The sequence below is a fragment of the Malus domestica genome, chromosome 02 (assembly GCF_042453785.1).
Source record: "Malus domestica chromosome 02, GDT2T_hap1".
NCBI classification, from domain to species: Eukaryota; Viridiplantae; Streptophyta; class Magnoliopsida; order Rosales; family Rosaceae; genus Malus; species Malus domestica.
This window is the reverse complement of record NC_091662.1, coordinates 13,917,671-13,939,195: the sequence shown is the minus strand read 5'-3', so window position 1 is coordinate 13,939,195 and position 21,525 is coordinate 13,917,671. Positions and strand designations below refer to the sequence as shown.

The following is a 21,525-nucleotide window of genomic DNA, read 5'->3' as shown; positions in this document are numbered from 1 at the left end:
ACAAGTTGTATTAATACAAAACATGCATAAACCCTAGCTGTATTATAATATTTTGAAGACTTTGAATTCATGATAAAAACTTCTTCACGTGTAGCTTCAACCAGCTTGCACGCTTTTATATTTTTATTTATTTTAAAAAAAAATTATAAAGACATCAACTTGCAACAGTCCTTCCAAAGAACTAATGACACGTTTACGTACCCGTAATCGGAATCAATTTATGGAATTGGATTCCGATTATGGGATATACATTTGTTTACGTAATCTTGGGGAATCAAAATACATGTTGGGTCTACACGCATTAAGGAATCCAACTCCTAATTTTGGAGGAATTGGACTCCATACATAAGGGAGGTATTTCAATTCCTTGTGACTTGAGGAATCCGGAATGGAGTTTATTTACCAATTATGCCCACACTTGTTTCTTATTATCCTAACATTGCCCTTCATTTGACACTCATTATGCCATCTTTTAATAAATAAATAAAACCTATTTATATATTTTTATATAGATGAATTTTATTATATAAATTTAATTCAATTAATTAGTATGAAAATAATTTATTTATGTAAGGGCAATTTAGTAATCAACCTAGTTTTCATTCCGATTGAAGTGAATTAGTAAACAACTTATATGGATTCAACATCATTCATGCAATATTTTAATAAATAAATAAAACTGATTTATATATTTTTATATAGATGAATTTTATTATATAAATTTAATTAATAATTTTATTTAATTAATTAGTATGGAAATAATTTATTTATGCAAGGGCAATATAGTAATCAACCGAGTTTTCATTCCGATTGAAGTGAATTAGTAAACAACTTATATGGACTCAACATCATTTCTACTCCGATTCCAGACAGTTTTAGTAAACAACTTCAATATGAATTTGATTGTGATTCCACCTCATTTCAATTCCTCCTCAATCCAACTCCTCAATTCAAAAAGAATATTTTTTTTAAACCCTATAGTCCAAGTGTATTCTTAACGTAAGTGTTTTTTAAATTCATTTTAAAATAAGGATAACACAACGTACCAAAATAAGGATAACACAAAGTACTAATACCTTGGTACGTATCAAAAAAATAATTGCATAATGTACCAAAAGTAATATTTTATAGGGTAAAAGACTGTTTACTACCCTCATGTTTCATGGTTTTCAACATTTAGTACATCAAGTTTTTTTCGTTTCAGAGTCATACCTAAAGTGTAAATTTTGGGACAGTCTCATACATCCGTTAGTCAAACTGTTAAATTTGCCGTTAATTGTGACGTGGCGCCCATGTGGACAATGACGTGGCGCCACGTGTCAGCCACATTTTTTTTTTGTGACACAGTTTTTTTTCTTCTTCTTTCTTCTTCTTCTTCTTCTTCTTCTTCTTCTTCTTCTTGTGACACAGTTTTTTTTCTTCTTCTTTCTTCTTCTTCTTCTTCTTCTTCTTCTTCTTCTTCTTCTTCTTCTTCTTCTTCTTCTTCTTCTTCTTCTTCTTCTTCTTCTTCTTCTTCTTCTTCTTCTTCTTCTTCTTCTTCTTCTTCTTCTTCTTCTTCTTCTTCTTCTTCTTCTTCTTCTTCTTCTTCTTCTTCTTCTTCTTCTTCTTCTTCTTCTTCTTCTTCTTCTTCTTCTTCTTCTTACTTTTTTTTTTCTTCCTCCTTCTCCTTGTTCCTTCCTCCTTCTTCCTTCCCCTTTTTCTCCTTCTTCCTTCTTCTTCCTTCTCCTTCTCCTTCTCCTTTTTCTTCCTCCAAATCTGGGGAATTTTTTTTATTTTTTTTTTCTCTTTCTTCTTCTTCTTTCTTCTTTCTTCTTCTTCTTCTTCTTCTTCTTCCACCCGACTGCAAACTTTTTTTTTTCTTCCTCCTTCTCCTTCTTCCTTCCTCCTTCTTCCTTCCCCTTCTTCTCCTTCTTCCTTCTTCTTCCTTCTCCTTCTCCTTCCTCCTTATTCCTTCTTCTTCTTCTTCTTCTTCTTCTTCCTCCGAATCTGCCCATATTCGTTTTTTTTTCCTTCTTTCTTCTTCTTCCTCCTTCTTCCTTCTTCCTTCCCCTTCTTCTCCTTCTCCTTCTTTTTCTTCTTCTTCCTCCGAATCTGGGGAAGTTTTTTTTTTCTTCTTCTTCCTCTTTCTTCTTTCTCCTTCCTCCTTCCTCCTTCTTCCTTCCTTTTCTTCTTCTTCTTCTTCTTCTTCCTCCGAATCTGCCCAGATTCGGCTTATTTTTTTCTTCTTTCTTCTTCTTCTTCCTCCAACTACAACTTTTTTTCCTTCCTTCCTTCTTCTTCCTTCTTCTTCCTTCTTCTTCTTCTTCTTCCTTCTTCCTTCTTCCTTCCTCCTTCCTCCTGGTGGAAGAAGAAGAAGAAGAAGAAGAAGAAGAAGCTCCAACTGCAACTTTTTTTCCTTCCTTCCTTCTTCTTCCTTCTTCTTCCTTCTTCTTCTTCTTCTTCCTTCTTCCTTCTTCCTTCCTCCTTCCTCCTGGTGGAAGAAGAAGAAGAAGAAGAAGAAGAAGAAGAAGAAGAAGAAGAAGAAGAAGAAGAAGAAGAAGAAGAAGAAGAAGAAGAAGAAGAAGAAGAAGAAGAAGAAGAAGAAGAAGAAGAAGAAGAAGAAGAAGAAGAAGAAGAAGAAGAAGAAGAAAAACAAAAAAAGAAAGAAAAAAAAACGTGGCTGACACGTGGCGCCCAGTCATTGTCCACATGGGTGCCACGTCACAATTAACGGCAAATTTAACAGTTTGACTAACGGATGTATGAGACTGTCCCAAAATTTACACTTTAGGTATGACTCTGAAACGAAAAAAACTTGATGTACTAAATGTTGAAAACCATGAAACATGAGGGTAGTAAACAGTCTTTTACCCTATTTTATAACTTACCAAAATACTAATACTTACCCAAATGAAATTTATATAACGTACCAATAACGTACTAAATGATTGGTACGTTATATTTAATGTATGTGGATGCTATATCTCATAAATGTATGTTAATAGGATATTTTATGTATTTGAGAATTCAAATAAATATATATATATATATATATATATATGAGCTAAAAGAAACTCTTTTGTGGATGTTTGTTGTGGTTTTAGGAGATTTGTGATATTAATTTGTGAACTAATTGGTAAATTAAATATAATAAATATCATAACTTTTTAATTAAAAATCAGTAGAAAAATGTTTGATTAAAATTTTAAAGCTATAAATGTTTGATTAAAAGAAATTAAATTTTAGACACTTATATCAAAATGCCCCTAACTTTAGGTAAACTGAATTTAGAGTTTAATCGTTGATGTCTATTTTTCTCTCGGCTATATATATAGATTACGAGTTGACTAGGTATACAAAGAATCCTTTGTGGTAAGAAAATAGCGATCAGTCAGAAAATTACAATTAAACACTAATTACAAGGGTTGGCTCCCACCAACCAAACACGGGAAATAACTAATAACATCAGAAAATTCTCCATGAGTCAGTCATGCGGTTGACGACAAAAATTGAGTCTTTAATTAAGAGTTAAACCCTCATGAACTTTAATAAAGAGGATTAAAACGAGAAGATTTTTGACCTCGGTTGGAGATAGTTTTTTATCATAGGGCTATGTTTGGCCTATGGGCCTTTGGCCCCTTGGTTAGAGATGGTAAGAAATATGGATTTACACTGTTCATTAAAATATTAATTTCTTGGAGGGCCCTCATTTGGTTGGAGATGGCCTAAATGAGTGGTGCACGTGACAGTAGATGAGGCCCGCCGCTATAGTCATGTAGCAGTTAACAAAAAAAAATTGACGGAAAAAGAGACGGTTGTATGACATTAGTACCAAATAATAAGTTGTTGTATCAAATTGAAAAAAATTCAAGGACGATACATGAATTTGAAATTGGACGAATGGCTTTGTATCACCTATTTATACATCCACAAAATATTGGCCTAAATGTTAAAATGTGTTTTACTCTGTTAGTAAATATGGTTAATTCTGTTAGTTTACGGTTAGAATTTCATTTCAAATTATTATTAATACTTTTAGGGTGTGTTTGTTTCCCTTCGTTAAGTCTCACTAGACTAGACTGGACTAAAAGTCAGTCTAGTCTTGTGTTTGTTACAGGGAGGGATTACCTTTAATGGTATTAAGTGGGACTCGTCCCGACTAACACCTTCGTTAGAAGGTCTTAGCGACACCCCCCAAATACGAGAGGACTGCTAAGCCCCTTCTCGCTTCGCTCGCTTCACTTCGTCTGCTTCGTTTCGTCTTCTTCATATGCTTCGTTTGTTTTTGTCTTCTCTTTGCACCGACAGCCCCACCCACCCCACTCCTCTTCTCCGACAGCTGTTCAATTCACCTCTAGTCTGCTTCTCTCCTCTTTGCACCGACATCCCCACCACCCTACTCTTCTTCGTTGTCACGCAAATTGCAGATTCGTCTTGAAGCGAGAGAGGAGAGATTCGTCTTGCAAATTGGGATTCGTCTTGCAAATTGGGATTCGTCTTGCAGCAAGAGAAGGGAGATTCGTCTTGTAGTCTTTGGGGATTCTTTCTGATTCATCTTTGGGGATTCCTTTTTTTCTTCTTTTTTTTTTTTTTAACAAATGCTTTGTCTGTTTGATTGCTGGTGTTCTGCCATTTGATTACTGGTGTTCTGCCATTGATCTTTGGATGTTTGATTTTTTGGTGTCTATATTTCTTATTTTACATTTTGGTAGATCTTTGGAATCGTCTGAGTTGGTATTTAAACTTGATTATATTTGATAAAGTTTATACATGATTTATTACATATTTTCTTGATTAATTTTGAAATGTTAATTGAGGGTTATCTGAAATAAGTGTGATCTGGGTTTTATGAAATAAGTATGATCAAAATATAGTATCTAAATTTAATAGTTATTCAGCTTCTTAGTCCGACACTGCATCAAACACTTCATTAAATCAGTCCAGCTTAGTCTAGTCTAAGCCAGTCCAGCTTAGTCCCTGAAGTTAGTCCAGTCCGAGATAGTCCGATGCAACAAACGCCCCCTTAAGGCTTTAATAAATATAAAAAAGCTCAATTAAAAAAATGATATTTAAATAAAGGGAAATTTTTTGAAATGTCTTCTTATGCACTTTTACCAATTTGTCATATGAACTAAAATTTTAAGCGATTTTTCATACCAACTTTTTGAAATCATTAATTTGTCATTTAACCCTAGCTCCATTAAATTTTCCATCTAAAATAAATCAAGTGCTTTGCACATAACTTGTGTTCATGGTTATTTAAGACATTTTAACATAAGAATATCATCCAGCTTTACCATAGACTAGAGGTTCTTCAATGACCCTATATTTTTAAGTCACTTCGAAATACAGAAAAGCAAGTGCATGTCGTTCTCTTTTTTCGAACGGCAAACTCTTAGATCCTTGTATACTGGTTTAACCCCCTTTTTTGTATTTTTTTTTAGAAACCTTAGAATTATTTTTGTCGAACACAACTTATAAAAAGGGCAGTGAGATATTGAAATGTCCAAAATAACCCTAAACATAAGTCACGTGCGAGGCACATGGCTATTTTTGGAAAGAAAGCTTAACGGAGTTAGCGGGAGATGACAAATTAATAATTTTGGAAAGTTAGAATGACAAATCGCTTAAAATTTTAGTTCATATAACAAATTAAAAAATATATAAGTTCATATGATATTTCAAAAATATTCCCTTAAATAAATAAGAAACATTGACATAGTTGGAGGATGGTGACTGATGAGAGTGCGAAGATAGGGCTCATATGGGGTCAACACCCGTGCATGGGAGCAGAAGGTGGAGATCGACGTATGGACGACGTAACCATGGAGATAACAATGAGGTATCTATGGAGAAACGAAACGAAATTCGATGGCTGATGGGGAATAGTGTTTTGAAGATTTCTTAAGATAGGTAGAATGGTTGGCTGCTCGGGGTATTCGTGGTGGTTGGGTTTTTTTTTTTTTTTTTTTTAGTCGAAATGGCGGTTGGGGTGTTGGCTTGGGTTGGTTGGGTAATCGTCGTGGTGGTGGTTGGGATTAGAGTGTACAGTGGAGCCTCATGGTGAGGTATGAGGCGGGAGGATTTCAATCTTTTGTTGTGAGTTTTTTTTTTCTAATTTTCTTCTTCTTTAATTTTTATTTGTTTTAATCAATTTCATATAAATTTGTAAAACTTTCAGTAATAATTGGATGGGAAAGAGCACATTGGTGCACTGAATTAAACAGTGACTTAATTGACTAAATTAAAAATACATGGACCAAATCGGTCAGATGGATAAAACACAGACTATTTTTCTTGTCATATTCATGGGTGGAGCCATTAAAGGACCATGGTGGTTCCCGTCCCATCTTGACCACTGTGTAAGAAATTTCTAGCAGTTTCAAGTCTGCAGTTGTAGAATCGTGAGACGTGAGGAAGAAGATGGGTGGTCCTCATGAAGAAGCTGAGTCAAATGACATCGTGTCTTACATTTTTCTAACAATTTTGTAACTTGTTTGTTTTGTCTTTATGGTTTAATGAAACTCAGCGATGGGGTTTCAAAATCGACTTTAATGTTATTTCTAAAACAACCTTATCAACTATTATTTGCAGTCTTCCTCTTAGTCAAACAATTCAAATCAAATTTCTTTGTATTTTTCTTCCTATAATTTCAAATATTTTACTGGTTTCCTGCTCTCTACCTCTCACTTAATTATATTATACACTTCTTTTGATTCTCTCTATTAAGTTTAATGGTTATTTTAATTAGTTTTATGAAGATCACTTCGATTGTTTATGTTGTGAATTCGAAATTTTTCTCAATACAATATGAAAGGTCCGCTCTTACAAAGAATTTTGGCTCCACCACTGATTCATATCCATCTCCTAAAATTTCCTAAATTAAAACAAAATATTCAATAAAAATGGAAATCAAGAAAGACCTAGCTAGTGGTTGATGTAAAGTAGGAGAACAATTCTAAGTTATAAAAGGGCACTCATGTACAACAAACAAGAGAGATTCTTGTGTACAGCTGGCGGTATACAAACCATACGACGATCCGCTTGTTTGTGTTGCCACACGAACACGTAATCTAGCGGTCGGGCATTACAAGCACTACGTGCCGCACGGCTTTCATGCAAAACTAATGCATCGGACATTTCTTCAGACGAAGACCCGGTGACAACAAAGCACAGCTAGGAACGTCAATTTTGAATCTATCTATAATTTTGAAACATTGGAATTCCCGCCGGACAAATACATGCACAGCTTAAACAAGCAGAAGCAACAGATATCACAAACAACAAAAACATGGAAAATGTTGTTATAAGCAAACAACGGAGGCAAATGATCAGGCAGGGTTTCTGAACCCCCGAGTGCGAAGAGCGTATGGAGTTGTACGACGAGCAAAGAGCGAAACGCTACTCCTACAAATCGAAAGAGTGGGACGAAAGTGAAGACAAAGTGGGGTCTAAGATGGCGGAACTGATTAAGACCAAAGAGGAGCTCAAGAAAGCTAAAGAGAGCGCCATGCAGGCGTGGATAGACTCCAGGCCTCTGACTGATGAGCTTGAGCTGCTGAAATGCGGCCTTGAAATTGCTGAGAAACGATGTGACACGCCCAGTATCATCTCGAACCTTGAAGCACAGCTTGAGACGACAATCCAGAGCATCAAATCCAAAAAGGAGGAACGACACAAGGCGACGGGGATGGTCAATGAAATAAATCAGGCGTTGGATCAAACGCGTCAAGAGACGGAAAGGTTTAAGTACGATGCAGATGAAGAATTACAAGCAAGATCAAGATTGAAGCAAGCCCTTCATCTGAGGAGACAGACTCTGCGAACACTGCAACTTGGACTTGAAGCTGTACGAATAGAAAAAGACGCGCTTGGTGCATCGAAAGCAGTAGCACTTAGATACATAAACTGTTCAAAAATGGAGAAAACCACCGTCCGCCTCACTCAGGAAGAGTACCATGCCTTGGCAAAAAGAGCTCAAGATGAAAATTCTCTTTCAGACTGGCGTGTTTTGGTTGCATCAGAACAGAAGCTTGCAACAGAGGCAAGCAGAAACAAAGCTTTGGAAAAATTGAACAGATTACTCTCGGAGAAATTTTCAAGAGAAAGGGAAATTGAAGAAGAAAGTATAAGTGGAGATGGACACAATGGAGATCCAAGAATCAGGACGGGAGGCCAAGTGAACGCCAGAGAGAATACACTCCCTCAAGCTCAGAACAAGGCAATGGCCAAGACAAATCAGAGAAACCGAAGATCTAGAAGCATCAACAATAAAAAGTTATCTGCAAACAACAAACCATCTGTATTGCAAAAAATGAGACAATTTTTTTTAAGGATAAAAGGGCTGTTTGGATGATTTCGTAGGAATTCAGGGACTAGCAATCAAGTTTCGAACAGCAATAAAGTCGTATGTGCTAGTCTAACAAAAGGCGAATGCAGTTGGAACAAAATTTGATTTAAGCTAGAGTATTCTGATTTTCCCTCAAGTCTTCTGCTAGTTGTCTTGGCCTTTCTACAGGGCCTGAAAAAGGAGCAAGCTCCATTAAAAGTTGAGCAAAGATATTAAGCTATTTCAAATTGGGTTTTTTTTAGAGCATTTCAAAATGGAGTTTAATCATTACTGTTACAACTACAAAAACCAACCAATGATCAGATCGATAAGATCACAAAAGAAAGTTAATAATCTTTCAGAAGGACATAGGTATCCCATCGGGAATACCACAAACAAACAACGTTGCCTACAAGAGTCTGGCCATTTACAATATGACAAAAGGGTAAAAGATTGATGGTACCTGAGATATCCTCGGGGCCAACTAAGAGTTTTAACAGAATAGCTTTAAACCAGTTGACAGTGCAGAAGGAATCAAAATTTATCCGTACTATGTGCAGCCTCTGTGCATAGCATGAACAAACATTCAGCCCCAAAATTGGTTGGTAACAAAGCAATACTGATAGAAACAAACTTACCATGTGACTGCATAATCAGTGAAACATTCTAGAATATGCTTTCTTTTCTTGCTCAGACCTATTCGCAACCTGTGCAAATTTTTTACTTTCAAATCTTATAGAAAAGGGAAGGAAACAAAGCAAGCATCCATTGTTTGGCGAAAAAATATAGAACACATGAAGCTCACTAACCTTCTTTTTAGCAACCAAAAGCTCTTTCTTTATTCCTCCTGAACAAAATAAAATCATGAAAGGTCAGGAAGCTATCATTGATTGTATAATGTATAGTTGGTCTAGGAAATCAACTATGAAAGCATAGGGGTTTGATTATTTGCAGCAGCTAGTCACAAACCAACCACAGTCGAGTTAATGTACATTGAGGTTCGCACAAAATTTGATTTGCAGTTTGGGAAAAAATATGCAACTTTACTTTAACTACAAATCTGAAAGACAATAATATAAAGCACTTCAAGATTGGCACAGCAATAATGTAACAGCTCTCTGATCTCAGGAAGCCCAACCTTGGCAAACATTACCAATTAAAAGAAAGAATAACCTAGTTCATAAAAGAGCCTATTTTCCAGTATGAAGTTAGGTAAATTATGTAACCCCACTGACCATCATTTGGTTCCAAATCCAGTGCCTTCTTGAAGCTTTCGACAGCAGCGTCGATGTCATTGAGTGCCATATAGGTCTGCAGCCAGCAAGATGCACAAAAGTTAGATCATAAACAGCAGCCAGAGGGCATTATGAATTCTTGCCAATTAAAGATTATTACCTGGCCTTGGCGAAACAAAGCCTTCACATTATCTTCCCAATCACGCAATGCAAAGTCTGTGTCCAACAATGCTCCTTCTAGGTCTCCTAATTTCAACCTGCAAGCCTGAACAGAAAACTCATCTATCTATCAATTGAATAAAGGGATATATATTTCTTTTTGGTTGATGACAGTTAAAAAATGTATCACAAAAGAATACAGAATACTCCTGAGTATAATCAAGTTAGTCTTCAGAGAAGTATTAACATTGAAAAGAGCAGGCCCAACTACTATATTCATAGTTGTATTTTAGGTATCACTCATCTCATGGACTCTTCACAGAAACTCAGAAGTAACAGTACTTTTCATTTTGTCCAACAGGCTTAATTTAAGTATGATTAAGTTACTGTTATACAATTTCTATGTCAATCACTACCACTGATAAATGTAAACTTTCGCCATAACGATAGTTCAGCAAATTGTCATTTGCACTACTTAACTGAAATTGGTTTACTTGTCCAGAGTCCCAGACAAGTAATTTTGTTTTCATTTCAAAAGGGTTTCCTAGAGAATTTCATTTAAATTCAGGTGCTTTCAAATTTGATAAATGAAAATTCTTACTGAGCTATTAGTAAGTATCTGGGACTTTGTCTTCCGCAAAGAGGAGCTCGTCTCTGTTTAATCACAAAGATAAAGTCGTAAGATGATCAAAGAAAGTAAGGGACACTCTCTAGTGCAAAGCAACTGGCTTACCTTCATCTATTTCTTCCAGCTCCCAGCATATATCCACATAGCGCAAGGCCTTGCGATACTTTCTAAGGGCCATCTTATAGTCTTGCTTCTGTATAAAGATTAAAAATCATGCTATTGGTATTAGTGAATGAAATGTATGACATGATTTACCATAGTTGTGATATTAAATTAGATATCTCATTACCTTGAACTGTTCGTTTCCAATGGCCTTAATAGTGTCCACAGCCGTGACCCACCAAGAAATGTCCTCTGGTTTTGTATCAAGATCAGCAGTCCAATCAGGATAAACATCACCATCTTTGAAGAAGTTACACACCCCATCATCTGCTCCCTCAGGAAGCTGCCCACAATCCGCAATAACGACTTCCTGGATAGGTAAGTCTCCATCCTTCGTGTTCACATGCTCAACTGAACGAACCACACCCATGCCCTTGATGACCTTCCCAAACGCAACATGCTTTCCATCAAGATGAGAAGTCCGAGTGGTGGTAATGAAAAACTGAGAACCATTGGTGTCAGGGCCTTTATTAGCCATGGACAACATTCCTTTTCTCTCATGCTTTATATCGAAGTTTTCATCTTCAAACTTCAACCCGTAAATCGACTCTCCCCCACTGCCATTTCCAGCCGAAATGTCTCCACCTTGAATCATAAAGCCTTTGATAACGCGGTGGAAACAAACACCCTACAACCAAATGCAATGCAATTCTTATTGCAACTCAACCCCATTGACAAGATTGGACATTCTTGCAAATGCACACATAAATTAAACAAAAACCCAGCAATTAAACGGTGAAAAAACACAAAACCCAACAATGTAACAATGAGAAAACAAAAACCCAAAAACAAAAATTGAATCTTTTGAAGAGAGAGAGAGGGAGAGAGAGACCTTGTAGTGCAGAGGAGCATTGGTGTGGGGGGCAATGCCCAACTCACCAGTGCAGAGAGCTCTGAAATTCTCAGCTGTTTTGGGGACAATGTCATTGTAGAGCTCCACCACTACTCTTCCTTCTAGCTCTCCTCCAATGGATATGTCCAAGTAGCACCTTGGCCTCCCCATTTGTGAATAACCCAGAAGAAACTTAACTAAAATAAAAAACTGGAAAAGGGGAATGAAAATCAAAACCCTAATCCCGCTTTTACAAAATTTGAACTGGTTAGGGCTCGGCGCGAGACTCGGTGACTCAGTGAGACCAGGTCGCCTTCACAGTCCACAGTCTTCAACACTAAGGGTATGTAATGTCTCTGTCTCGTTGAGTCATCAGTGCCTGGTGCTAATGTGCGCCGGTGCGTGGGGTGCGTTTTGGTTTGTCTGTATATGTTTGGAGGTTTTGCGGGCTACTGGGGACGTGTCGGCAGGTTAAGATGGACTGCCACTGACTCTGACAACAGGAGGGTGTTTTGGTTGACAAGAGAGAAATAGGAGAAAAGATTTGGGTGCAACTCACTGTACAGATCAGATTCTACAGAACTGTCAACTAGTAGTGTGCTTCACGTTGCCATGATTAGTTAGTCGGGTGACAATGGATCTTGTTCGGGTTTCATTGTATTGTGTTTAAGCTTAATCATTTATATTTGTGTCGTATTCATGTTAATTCTAGAGCTGAGATAGTTCATATTTTTATTGCCTACATGAACGTCACATTAATAAATTTGACTGAATAGACAAATAAAAAAAGCCAAAATAAAGAAAATTTTGAGTTTTAGAATGTAAAATGACGGTTCTTTTTGTTTTACAAGAAAATTAAGATTAAGTTTGAGTTTGGAAATTACGAAAAATAAGCCAAAAAGAAACTGATTATATATTATTATATTGTGTAACAATTTAGCCCTTATCTTCTAGTAGCAGGCAGAAACACGCATGTTGCAAATTGTTTCATCATTAACACTTTTGATTCGTCCAACTATTAAGTTAACCATTGTTAACTTTTAGCATGACACCTTGGTAACAATGATAAGCATAATTTTTTTATTACCGACAAGGATATAGGCTGTAGTTTTCTCACTAGATACTAGTAAACATAGTTTTCTGACATTTTGGGGCACCACCATGATCCATACATTTAGGACAAACACACTAATAATATGTGAATTTTAAAGAAAAATTATCGATACTATGGATACAAATTTCTTCCTCTTGTTCTAGAACAAAATCACACCTACAAAACAAATAACATTTTAGATCAAGGCCAAGAGCCTCACGCACTCACGATGAATGGGAGGGGCCTTTGGTCGAATAACATTCGATACCAAAATTAGAATTTTGAGTATTTAGCAAGAGTGTAAACTTCGATTTTTAGAGAAAATGGGGTAGTAAATATAGGGCATAGCAGGCCTCCTTGGGGGAGAGGCCTCCTTGGGGGAGAAGGTGGACGGCCCTTTGTGGTGTTTTTAGTGTATTTTGTAGTTAATTGGTAGTTTAATTAGTCATTAATAGATTAATTAGGTAATAAATCTATTAATTAGCTAATTAACATAATTTAAAAGGAATGTTTTGGGGGTTACCTTGTGGAGAAAATGGATGAAATAGGTTTTGAATAAATACCTATTTTGGGCACTTTTGACTTGATTGTGGGATAATTGTCCACTACCCTCGCATAGGAATTCTGGTGCTCCTCAAGGGTAATTTTATCCTTTATGCCAAAAAATCCACGTGTCGTCTCTTGATTATTTTTGGCTTCACAAATGTCCCCACACATGTTGAGCGGCTCGCAGGAAAGGGCAGCAGGTGTAGAGATCTTCAACTTTTGATGCAGATTCTCTCTTGGACTTGGAATTAGATTCTTCTAGGAAAGGGAAATAAATCACATCCAAAGCCTATTTAAGCCTACCTTAAGTAGGGGATTAAATCAACTTCGAAGGGTAATTATTTATCCTTACAAGAAAGAGAGAAAGATAAAGGATATTTGTTCCCCCTCCCTTACCGGTCTTCTTTGCTTGCCCGTGCAAAGAACCGTCTTCCATTGATTTCTTTGTCTTCTTCACGCCGCACTGATGTAAGAAAAACTTAATTCTCATTGTCTTCTTCTTAGGATGTGCTGCCACGGGGCAGCTGTGGAGGTGGTGCAGCATATTGGCTCGCAGGGGCCAGGAGTTGGCTTAGCATGGGCCAAGGAAATGGTGTGGCATGGGTTTTTGTTTGTGCTGCTTAACTTGATTGAAGCCAAAGATTGGCTCGACATGGGCCAAGGAAGTGGCGTGGTATAGGCAACGGTTTGGGCTGCCACGTTTGGGCTGCTTACCAAAAATGAAGAAACTGCTTAAGTTTGATTTCTCAGCTGCCGTAGGTGGAGCAGTCAAGGATGGAGCTACCAAGATCGGAGTTGCTGAAGATGAAGTGTTAGATGAGCGAACTGTTAAGTGCAAAAGTGGCTGCTACCCCTGACCATTTTCTGCCTAGTTGATCTTCAAGCATTCGATCTTTTAAGCTATGTGGTATTCTCGTACTAGAGAGCTTACCCAGATGGGTGTCAGAGAATTAGTTTACCATCTTGCACTGGAGAACAATTAGTTTACTATCTTGCACTGGAGAGCAAACTCATATAGGTGTTGGGGAATTGGTTTACCTTCTCGCACTGGAGAGCAATTAGTTTATCCTCTTGCACTGGAGAGCAGACCTATACGGGTGTTGGGGAATTGGTTTACCCTTTCATACTGGAGTGCAATTAGTTTACCCTCTCACACTAGAGAACAATTAGTTTACCCTCTCGCACTGGAGAGCATGAAAGTCGTTGTCATGAGTGCATCTGAGGAAAGCTAGACTGTTGGGACAATCAAAATAATTCTTAGCATGTGAGGTCATGTTTGGGGATCTGCTTGTAAACCCCGCATAAGGGTGTAAGCGCAGTGAGCTCCCAGAATTATTGTGCCATCATTAGGTATTTCGTCGTGTGCCCTTTTGAGGCTTGGTTCGCATGAGCCACATGGCAAAATCGGCATGGCTGGGAGCCATGGTGCAAGATTGGTATAGTTATGAGCCATTGTGATAAATCAATGGCTATCAGAAGCCGTGAAGCAGATAGGCACGGCTGTGAAAGCAGAGATGGGGCTGGTTTGGGCCAGGTTGTGCGCAGCATGAGGAATTGTCTGGAGTGTTGAGAACAAGGTCTGCCCCCGGTTCTTGGTAGTTGGGCTGATGTGTCCTTCTGGTACTCGTCTGCCATCGGCATGCCATTAGGCTGAGCTGCTGCGTTTGTCGGAACAGAAGTAGTCTTTATATCCGGCAATCTATGTGGGGTAGTCCCGTATGCTCGATCTTGTCATTGAAAGATGACTTGTTTATGTTGGTCATGTCTCATCAAAGTACTTTGTCAATAGCTTCGTTACGTGGGAAATCGCACAATCGCTAGGTCATGAGCCTTTCTACTTCTTCTTGAATTTACCTTTGTTGGGGGTGGCAAAGCTCTCGGCTACCCCCGATCATGACCTGCTGGTCTAGGCTGCTATTCCATGTGTTCGGCTAGTCTATGTCGCGGCTGCAGTGGGTGTGGGTATATTCTTAGCAGGCGAGCGGGTAACACACAGGCTGCTGGTTGAACTTGAGCTGGATTGAGTGACTGCTTCTTTCCATCCGCTATGTTGCCTACTCCGATGTGAGGTGAATGATGTTTCTTACGGGCCTTGTCGCGAATGAACACTTCGCCTAGAAGGTTGCTTATGTTGATTATCGGAGTGTGGCCCCAACCGTGAGTGTATGTTTTTCTGTGGGCCTAACTAAGAGTAAACACTCCTCCACGCGCTAAGATGTGAGTATACGCTATCTCAGGGCTCTAGTATGGAGTGTAATCCGTTAGAAAGCTCGGTTCGTGACTAGTTAAGTGGCTGCTTGCCGGGATGCTAGTAAAGAGGTTTGTTTGCCTTTTTCCTTCTTCGGGACACCTTGTTCGGGGTATGTTGGATCTCAGTGTGTTGCAAGAGTTGATTCACCAAGGTTGCCTGTTGTGCAAGGGTGCTCGTCAACTCTATGACTTGTCGAGACAAGTGTTGTTCACAATTTAGATTGGAAAAGCTTGGAAGGAATATGCCTCATTGAGCAGTGGAAGTATGGTAGGCTTCGGGCGTTAGATTTGAATTAGGAAATGTCAAATCTGCGTAGAAACGTGGTGAAAATGCCCCCGGCTCGATGGTTGGTCCTGATGGTTGAGATAGTCTTAGGGCGATTTGGGCTGCTTGGAATGCCGCTGAAGCAGGCTGGGCAGTAAGAGCAGGCTGGGCCATGGGAGCAGGCTGGGCCACGGGAGCAAGTTGGGCCATGGGAGAAGGCTGAGCCACGGGAGTAGGCTGCTCGGCGTATGATGCAAGCGGGTGTGAGTCTTGGGCCGTGGCCTTAGTGTCGTGAGCCGTCTTGGATGGCATGGCTCGGGCTGTGGTAGTGACACCATGGACCTCACCGTGAGTGGCTACACACACTCAGTGATTCCTGTGATGGAAACTCGTGGTGGTAGTGCCGCTCCACCTATTGTCACATTTAGCCTCGTGGATCGTCGTGGTCCCATCTCTTGAATGTTGAAATTTTCATTTGTTGAAATTTCTAAATTCTAGCCATTGTACTTCTTTATGCAAATAAAAAAATCTAATAAAAAGAAAGTACGAAAAATATACAAATGGACAAGAAAATAGAAAACCTTGGATGCGAGAGTTTTCTACGAATGTAGAACTCAACTCTCAATGAAAGCACCAATTTGTGGATGCAAATTTCTTCCTTCTTGTTATTGGACAAAATTGCACTTACAAAACAAATAACACCTTAGGTCAAGGTCAATAGCCTCACGCACCCACGATGAATGAGGAGGGCTTTGGCTGAAGAACCTCCGATGCCAAAGTTAAAATTTTGAGAGAAGAGTGTTTGGAAAATTTTGAGTATTTAGCAAGAGTGTAGACCTCGGTTTTTAGAGAAAATTGGGTAGTATGTATAGGGCATGGCAGGCCTCATTGGGGGAGAAGGTGGCCGGCCCTTTGTGGTGTTTTTGAGTGTATTTTGTAGTTAATTGGTAGTTTAATTAGCCATTAATAGATTAATTAGGTAATAAATCTAGTAATTAACTAATTAACATAATTTAAAAGGAATGTTTTGGGGGTTACCTTGTGGAGAAGATGGATGAAATAGGTTTCGAATAAATACCTATTTTGAGCACTTTTGACTTGATTGTGGATGATTGTCCACTACTTATGCGTGAGAATTCCAGCGCTCCTCAAGGGTAATTTTGTCCTTTATGCCGAAAAATTCACGTGTCGTCTCTTGATTATTTTTGGCTCCACATATACTGTTCATTTTAACGAAAAACCACATTTTTACTCTAAAAAGTCAATCCTAGTACTATTCACTTACAACACATTTTTGTCATTTTCATTAGTCTAGTCTTGTCTTGAAAGTGAAGCATTGAGCAAACCCAATATGGTACGTATGTGCACCTGCGTTTATATGGTTTGTTAAGCTTTGTAATTAATCAGCCAAAGTACATAATATAAAATTAAAGGATCGTTATAACATGGCTGGTCTTGAGATTTCTGAGCCTAAAAGCAATAACAAAGAAAAACTCTAAAGTAGGGCAAACTTTGAGTAAAACCCTGCATCACGCTGAAGCACTACTTATTACGACCAAGTCACATGATGAGTGTTATATGGTGATGAGATAAGGATATATTCCTGTGATATATAAGAATCTTTTAAGAAGTAGATATATATGATATGGGAAGCAAACCTGTTCAGAGCACAACTACATCTCTAGCCCTTTGGCTGTGAACCTTGCAGTGATGTTTTCCAAGGGCTCAAAGGGGGATGTCAATTGTTCATTAGCTGCATCTTCACTTGCTGTTGTGCCATCTCTATGACCCAAGGGTACTGGCCAATATATGGGTCTCCGCTCTAACAAATAACAAAAATATAAGACTGTTGGAATCAATCATTAACACGCGCGCAGGAGACCGTCCATGCACAACAACTTATTGGGGTTACTAAATGAAGGAGCTTCTTACAAAATAAACAGCTGCTCTTGATACAAAAGTGATTATGTCAGTGCAAGAAACAGTGGATGGACAGGCTTCCTTAACCTTTGACTTGATTGTGTCAATGACCTCAAAACCTCTGGCTAAATTTTTGCTGGGTGCTGCATTATTCTCCCCCTTAAAACTGCTGGTATCATCAAGTAGCAGTGATGCATCACATCCCTACCTCCAACAAAATGGAACAAATCAGGTTTCCAGTCAATTTAATTTGGCTCATATAATAAACCACAAATAATAATCATATCATGCTTATACTTACACGAGTTATTCTTTTTAGGTATGACGTTCGTTCTTTATTAAAGGATGCACCGATAATATATTGTCAATAAGTGGTTGATATTATTAGTAGATCACATGTCACTAGCAAAACTCATGCGTATTTGATACATTATTTACATATTATATATCGCTGAAAAAAATTGATCTTTAACAAAAAGATGTGTTGTATAGAGAAAAATTCTAGGGGTATTTTGATATGGGTTCAAAGTAACTAAAAATTAGACCTATTTCAAAAGTCAAAAATCACTAAAAATTAGACCAATTTCAAAAGTACGCCTATAAAATTGAACCTATATCAAATTTTCCTAAAATTCTAATGCTTAGTTAGACTAACATAACTATCATTGATTGCACCCGAGAAAAAACGTCTTGTTGGATGATATTTTAGATAGTCAAAAACTGCACCCGAGACCTAGACGTAAACAATAAGAAATGATTAAAGTCAAATTAATACATTAACGAAGCAATCATGGAAGTAAAGCCTCAAAAGATGAGGAAGAAATCCTACGATCATTTGCAATAGCCGACTGAACTCCAGACTGAACAATCTTGGTCAGGGTGGGACATGTTGAATCATAGAACTTAAAATCAAGCTGACAGGACACAAGATCAGGGCTTAAGAACAAGAGGGCAAAACAGGGTAATAACAAAGGAAAGTTTGTGCTCCATTTTCTGGAATACGAATAGATTAATTCTCTAACTAAGCTGTCACTAATACTTTGTGACGGTCCAAATTGTAGTGAGTAGTGAGTACTTGAGTCTAGAAGCAGTATATTTAATATTTATACAGAGTGTAAAAGACTGAAAGGAAAAGTGCATGAAATTGTGCGGATGCAGTTAATTATATTCTCTGGGGAGAGTGATAGAGGAACTAGATTTGTCTTTTTATTCAGTTGAGTTTGGTAGAACTGCATTGTGTTATTAATGGGATTAAGAAGGCGCGCGGCTAGATTAGGACTATTTATATTGCTCTGAGTGGAGAGATTTTTCAGTTTGTCAGGAACACCATTCGGTATATTAAGTTTCATAATACAAAAAGTGATTGGATACTTGTAAAAAAATTTCAACCACTTGTATTATAAAACTTAGTGTACAACGACGTGTTTCCAGCACACTAGAACATCTCTCCTCTAAATGGTAAGATGATGTATTTTAGTCATAGAAAGTTTTTATACTCGAGTTAAATTTCTTAATTTTCGACAAATGATCTGATATTTACAAAAATACTTTCACAACAAAGCAAATATATACACTGAACAAAGTTATGTCATTGGAATTTGCAATGAGGTATCGAATTCATGATATAACATATATCGTATTAATTTATGTGAATCGAATCTAAAACATCATTCCACAAAGTAAAGACAATTACAATGACAATGAAATTTTGGGCTTCACGAAATCCGAAAGGCATGTTGCGACTCACTCTGCGGCCTAGATATTTTTGGGTCCAAGTGTTGGCTATATTTACCTCGAGGGTTGGAGATAAGTCTAGGGTATGAAGGAAAATTTAAATGCCGAAAGTGGTGGCATTTATATACATAAATAATCTATAATGAAATGGATCTATGTGGAAGCAGCTAGCAGGAAGAGAAGAGGGGGGGGGGGGGGGGGGTGGTGTGTTTTGGACTTTGGAGATCACGTACCACCAGCAATCCGCAAGTGGGAATTTGGAATAGAATATAGGTCAGTTGGAAGAGGAGCAGACTAATTTCAAATTTGTTATTAATAAGATTTGAATTTAAAATTGTTCACATACAAGTGGAGATGACCATTACGGTAATCCTTACTGGCGCTTGTGAATAAACATGCAATGGAGATACCTATTTGTCTAATAAAGCTAGGGTTGAAGTTCCCTTGAGGCTTGAGCCATCATTTGCTGGGGGTGGAAGCAAGCTAGGGTTGAAGTCCTTTTTAGTTACAGTTGACATACGTTACTCACAAACATACGCTATGTACGTTCTTAATAATGTCTCATTTTATCTCAACTACGTACATATGTGACAGAAAGAGCCAATTCTATCAGGCACCTTAAAGACAATCAGTGAAGGTGAAAAATCCCGGAAATGCAATCTAATAGCATTGTAATTAAGCTTCCAATTAGGCTTTGTGAAAACAAAGTTGCCAGAGCAATAGTCTCTCTATACTACGGTCTGGTGGTATTTCTATTTAGTTGTAAGTGAGAGGTCTTAGGTTCAAATCTCGTGGATGACGAATTCGATACCAAATTAGGTTGTCCATTGTGTGGCTTATCCGAATTCCCCCTCCTTTTAGTGTAAAATATCATCGTACTCAAAAAGTTACAAGAGCAATAATGGAAGACTCATTTGAACGTTACAAATAAGGAGGAACTTTTGTCAACATAGATTTAGATTACAATGATTTTTTTTTTCAAATTTTTTTTAATACAATGATATATATTTATACTAAGAGGACATGGGAGTTTGAATAAGTCATACAATGGGCAACCTAATTTGGTATCAAATTCAACATTCACGATATTCGAACCTAAGACCTCTCACTTACAAGAGAATAGGAATATTATCAAACCGTAATACTGAATAGCTTTTTTAGAATTAATTAAAATGAAATCATGAAGAGAGTGCTAAATTTGGTCACTTTATAGATTCTTTCTTTTTACTTGACTAATATATGCCGAGATTGAGCTAATCTTGCTTTTTTTTTTTTTTCTTTTTTGAAGGGAAAGCATTGTATTGATTTAAAATAACTCATGAAGAGTTACATATGTCTTAGAGGAGGGGATCCTTAATAAGAATAGGAGGCTCTTCAATCCAAACTAAATTATTGTTACTGTTCAAAGCAAACTTTGCTAGACGATGGGCAACCCTATTACATAAACAAGAAACGTGAATAAAATTCACCATAGAGAAGGAGGGTGCCATCATCAACACATCATCCGCAATCAAACCTATTGCCGAGGAGTCCGAATAGGTTCTATTAAGTGTTGCAATGGCCTTCATAGAATCAAACCATAGAGCTAATCGTGCTTGATTTTATTCTTTTTTGGTTAATTAATTTGCTTGATATGGCTCTGTAAATTGTCTCCCAATCATTCCTAATTTCACTCTCTCACTAAGGTCAATTCCATCAACCCTCAAATAGCTCCACAAACCTTCGTCGTCAACCTCCATAATGCCCTGATTTTATACCTTGATAGGCTTGATTTAATTTTTGTTTGTTTTTTTTTTCTAGTATATTTTGTCTGTTTAATTCATCGGTTTTGACCCAAACAAAATTATGAAAAGAATAATGCTAGGGAGATAACAAATTGGTAACAGGCCGTCAACATGTTTGAAATTTTTTTTATGTGATTATGATTTTCTAGGGTTTTCTGATTCTTCGTGACACATAGCAACGCGTCCTTTTTCAAACTTTATTTGTCCACACAACTAGTATGAAAATGGAATATGCTAATCAGCCATAAGGAGACAATGACATAACAGAAGGAAGGAAAGGGAAAAGAGAGACGCTGCTACACATAGCCCTCGCATCATCCCCTCACACTTCTCACTCACTTGCATCAACTCATGGACATGGCAAGCCATCCTTATTCAAGATCCTGACAAACGAAGATGGGGCTAACGACCCAAGCAAAATCGCTCGTGACCCCGAATTCTAGATGTATGTTTATGTGTGTTTTATTATCATGTTTCAATGTCTAAAATTTGCAGAGAATTATCCAAATTTCACAAACACAGACCAAGAACTCCAGCTACTTTGAGATAGTGATCATCATAGTCCAGAAGTAAACAATTTTCGCAATAAATTAAACCGAAAAACTAATA

General features: G+C 37.7%; 2 protein-coding genes across 7 annotated transcripts; one reads left to right on the top strand and one right to left on the bottom strand.

Moving 5' to 3' along the window:
• The first annotated feature begins 7,348 nt into the window (after positions 1 to 7,348).
• Positions 7,349 to 8,335, top strand: LOC103403521 (protein WEAK CHLOROPLAST MOVEMENT UNDER BLUE LIGHT-like 1). The gene has a single exon (XM_008342364.2). The coding sequence runs from the start codon at positions 7,349 to 7,351 to the stop codon at positions 8,333 to 8,335; it is 987 nt and encodes a 328-aa protein (XP_008340586.2).
• Positions 8,285 to 11,978, bottom strand: LOC103403510 (peptidyl-prolyl cis-trans isomerase CYP40-like). 6 transcript variants are annotated; one of them, XR_003768101.2, is made up of 10 exons: positions 11,325 to 11,978; positions 10,620 to 11,120; positions 10,436 to 10,523; positions 10,304 to 10,356; positions 9,704 to 9,808; positions 9,544 to 9,619; positions 9,118 to 9,155; positions 8,947 to 9,015; positions 8,772 to 8,871; positions 8,285 to 8,500 (listed from the first exon to the last, which is right to left on the bottom strand). XR_003768101.2 is itself a non-coding variant. In XM_029091798.2 (9 exons), the coding sequence occupies exons 1-8, from the start codon at positions 11,493 to 11,495 to the stop codon at positions 8,962 to 8,964; spliced, it is 1,086 nt and encodes a 361-aa protein (XP_028947631.1). In that variant the 5' UTR covers positions 11,496 to 11,938; the 3' UTR covers positions 8,285 to 8,500; positions 8,947 to 8,961. The 6 variants fall into 6 exon arrangements, 3 of the variants coding, with proteins under 3 accessions (XP_028947631.1, XP_028947625.1, XP_070671852.1); XR_011577406.1 differs by lacking the exon at positions 9,118 to 9,155 and having other exon boundaries at positions 8,947 to 9,040; positions 9,540 to 9,619; positions 11,325 to 11,938; XR_011577410.1 differs by lacking the exon at positions 9,118 to 9,155 and having other exon boundaries at positions 8,947 to 9,031; positions 9,540 to 9,619; positions 11,325 to 11,938.
• Between the last annotated feature and the right edge of the window lie 9,547 nt (positions 11,979 to 21,525).

Coding starts and splice junctions, on each gene's coding strand:
- LOC103403521 (XM_008342364.2), top strand. CDS start 7,349: ATGGAGTTGTACGACGAGCAAAGAGCGAAACGCTACTCCTACAAATCG.
- LOC103403510 (XM_029091798.2), bottom strand. CDS start 11,495: ATGGGGAGGCCAAGGTGCTACTTGGACATATCCATTGGAGGAGAGCTA. Junction 11,121..11,324: donor ATGCTCCTCTGCACTACAAG/GTCTCTCTCTCC, acceptor ATTTGGTTGTAG/GGTGTTTGTTTCCACCGCGT. Junction 10,524..10,619: donor TTGGAAACGAACAGTTCAAG/GTAATGAGATAT, acceptor ATCTTTATACAG/AAGCAAGACTATAAGATGGC.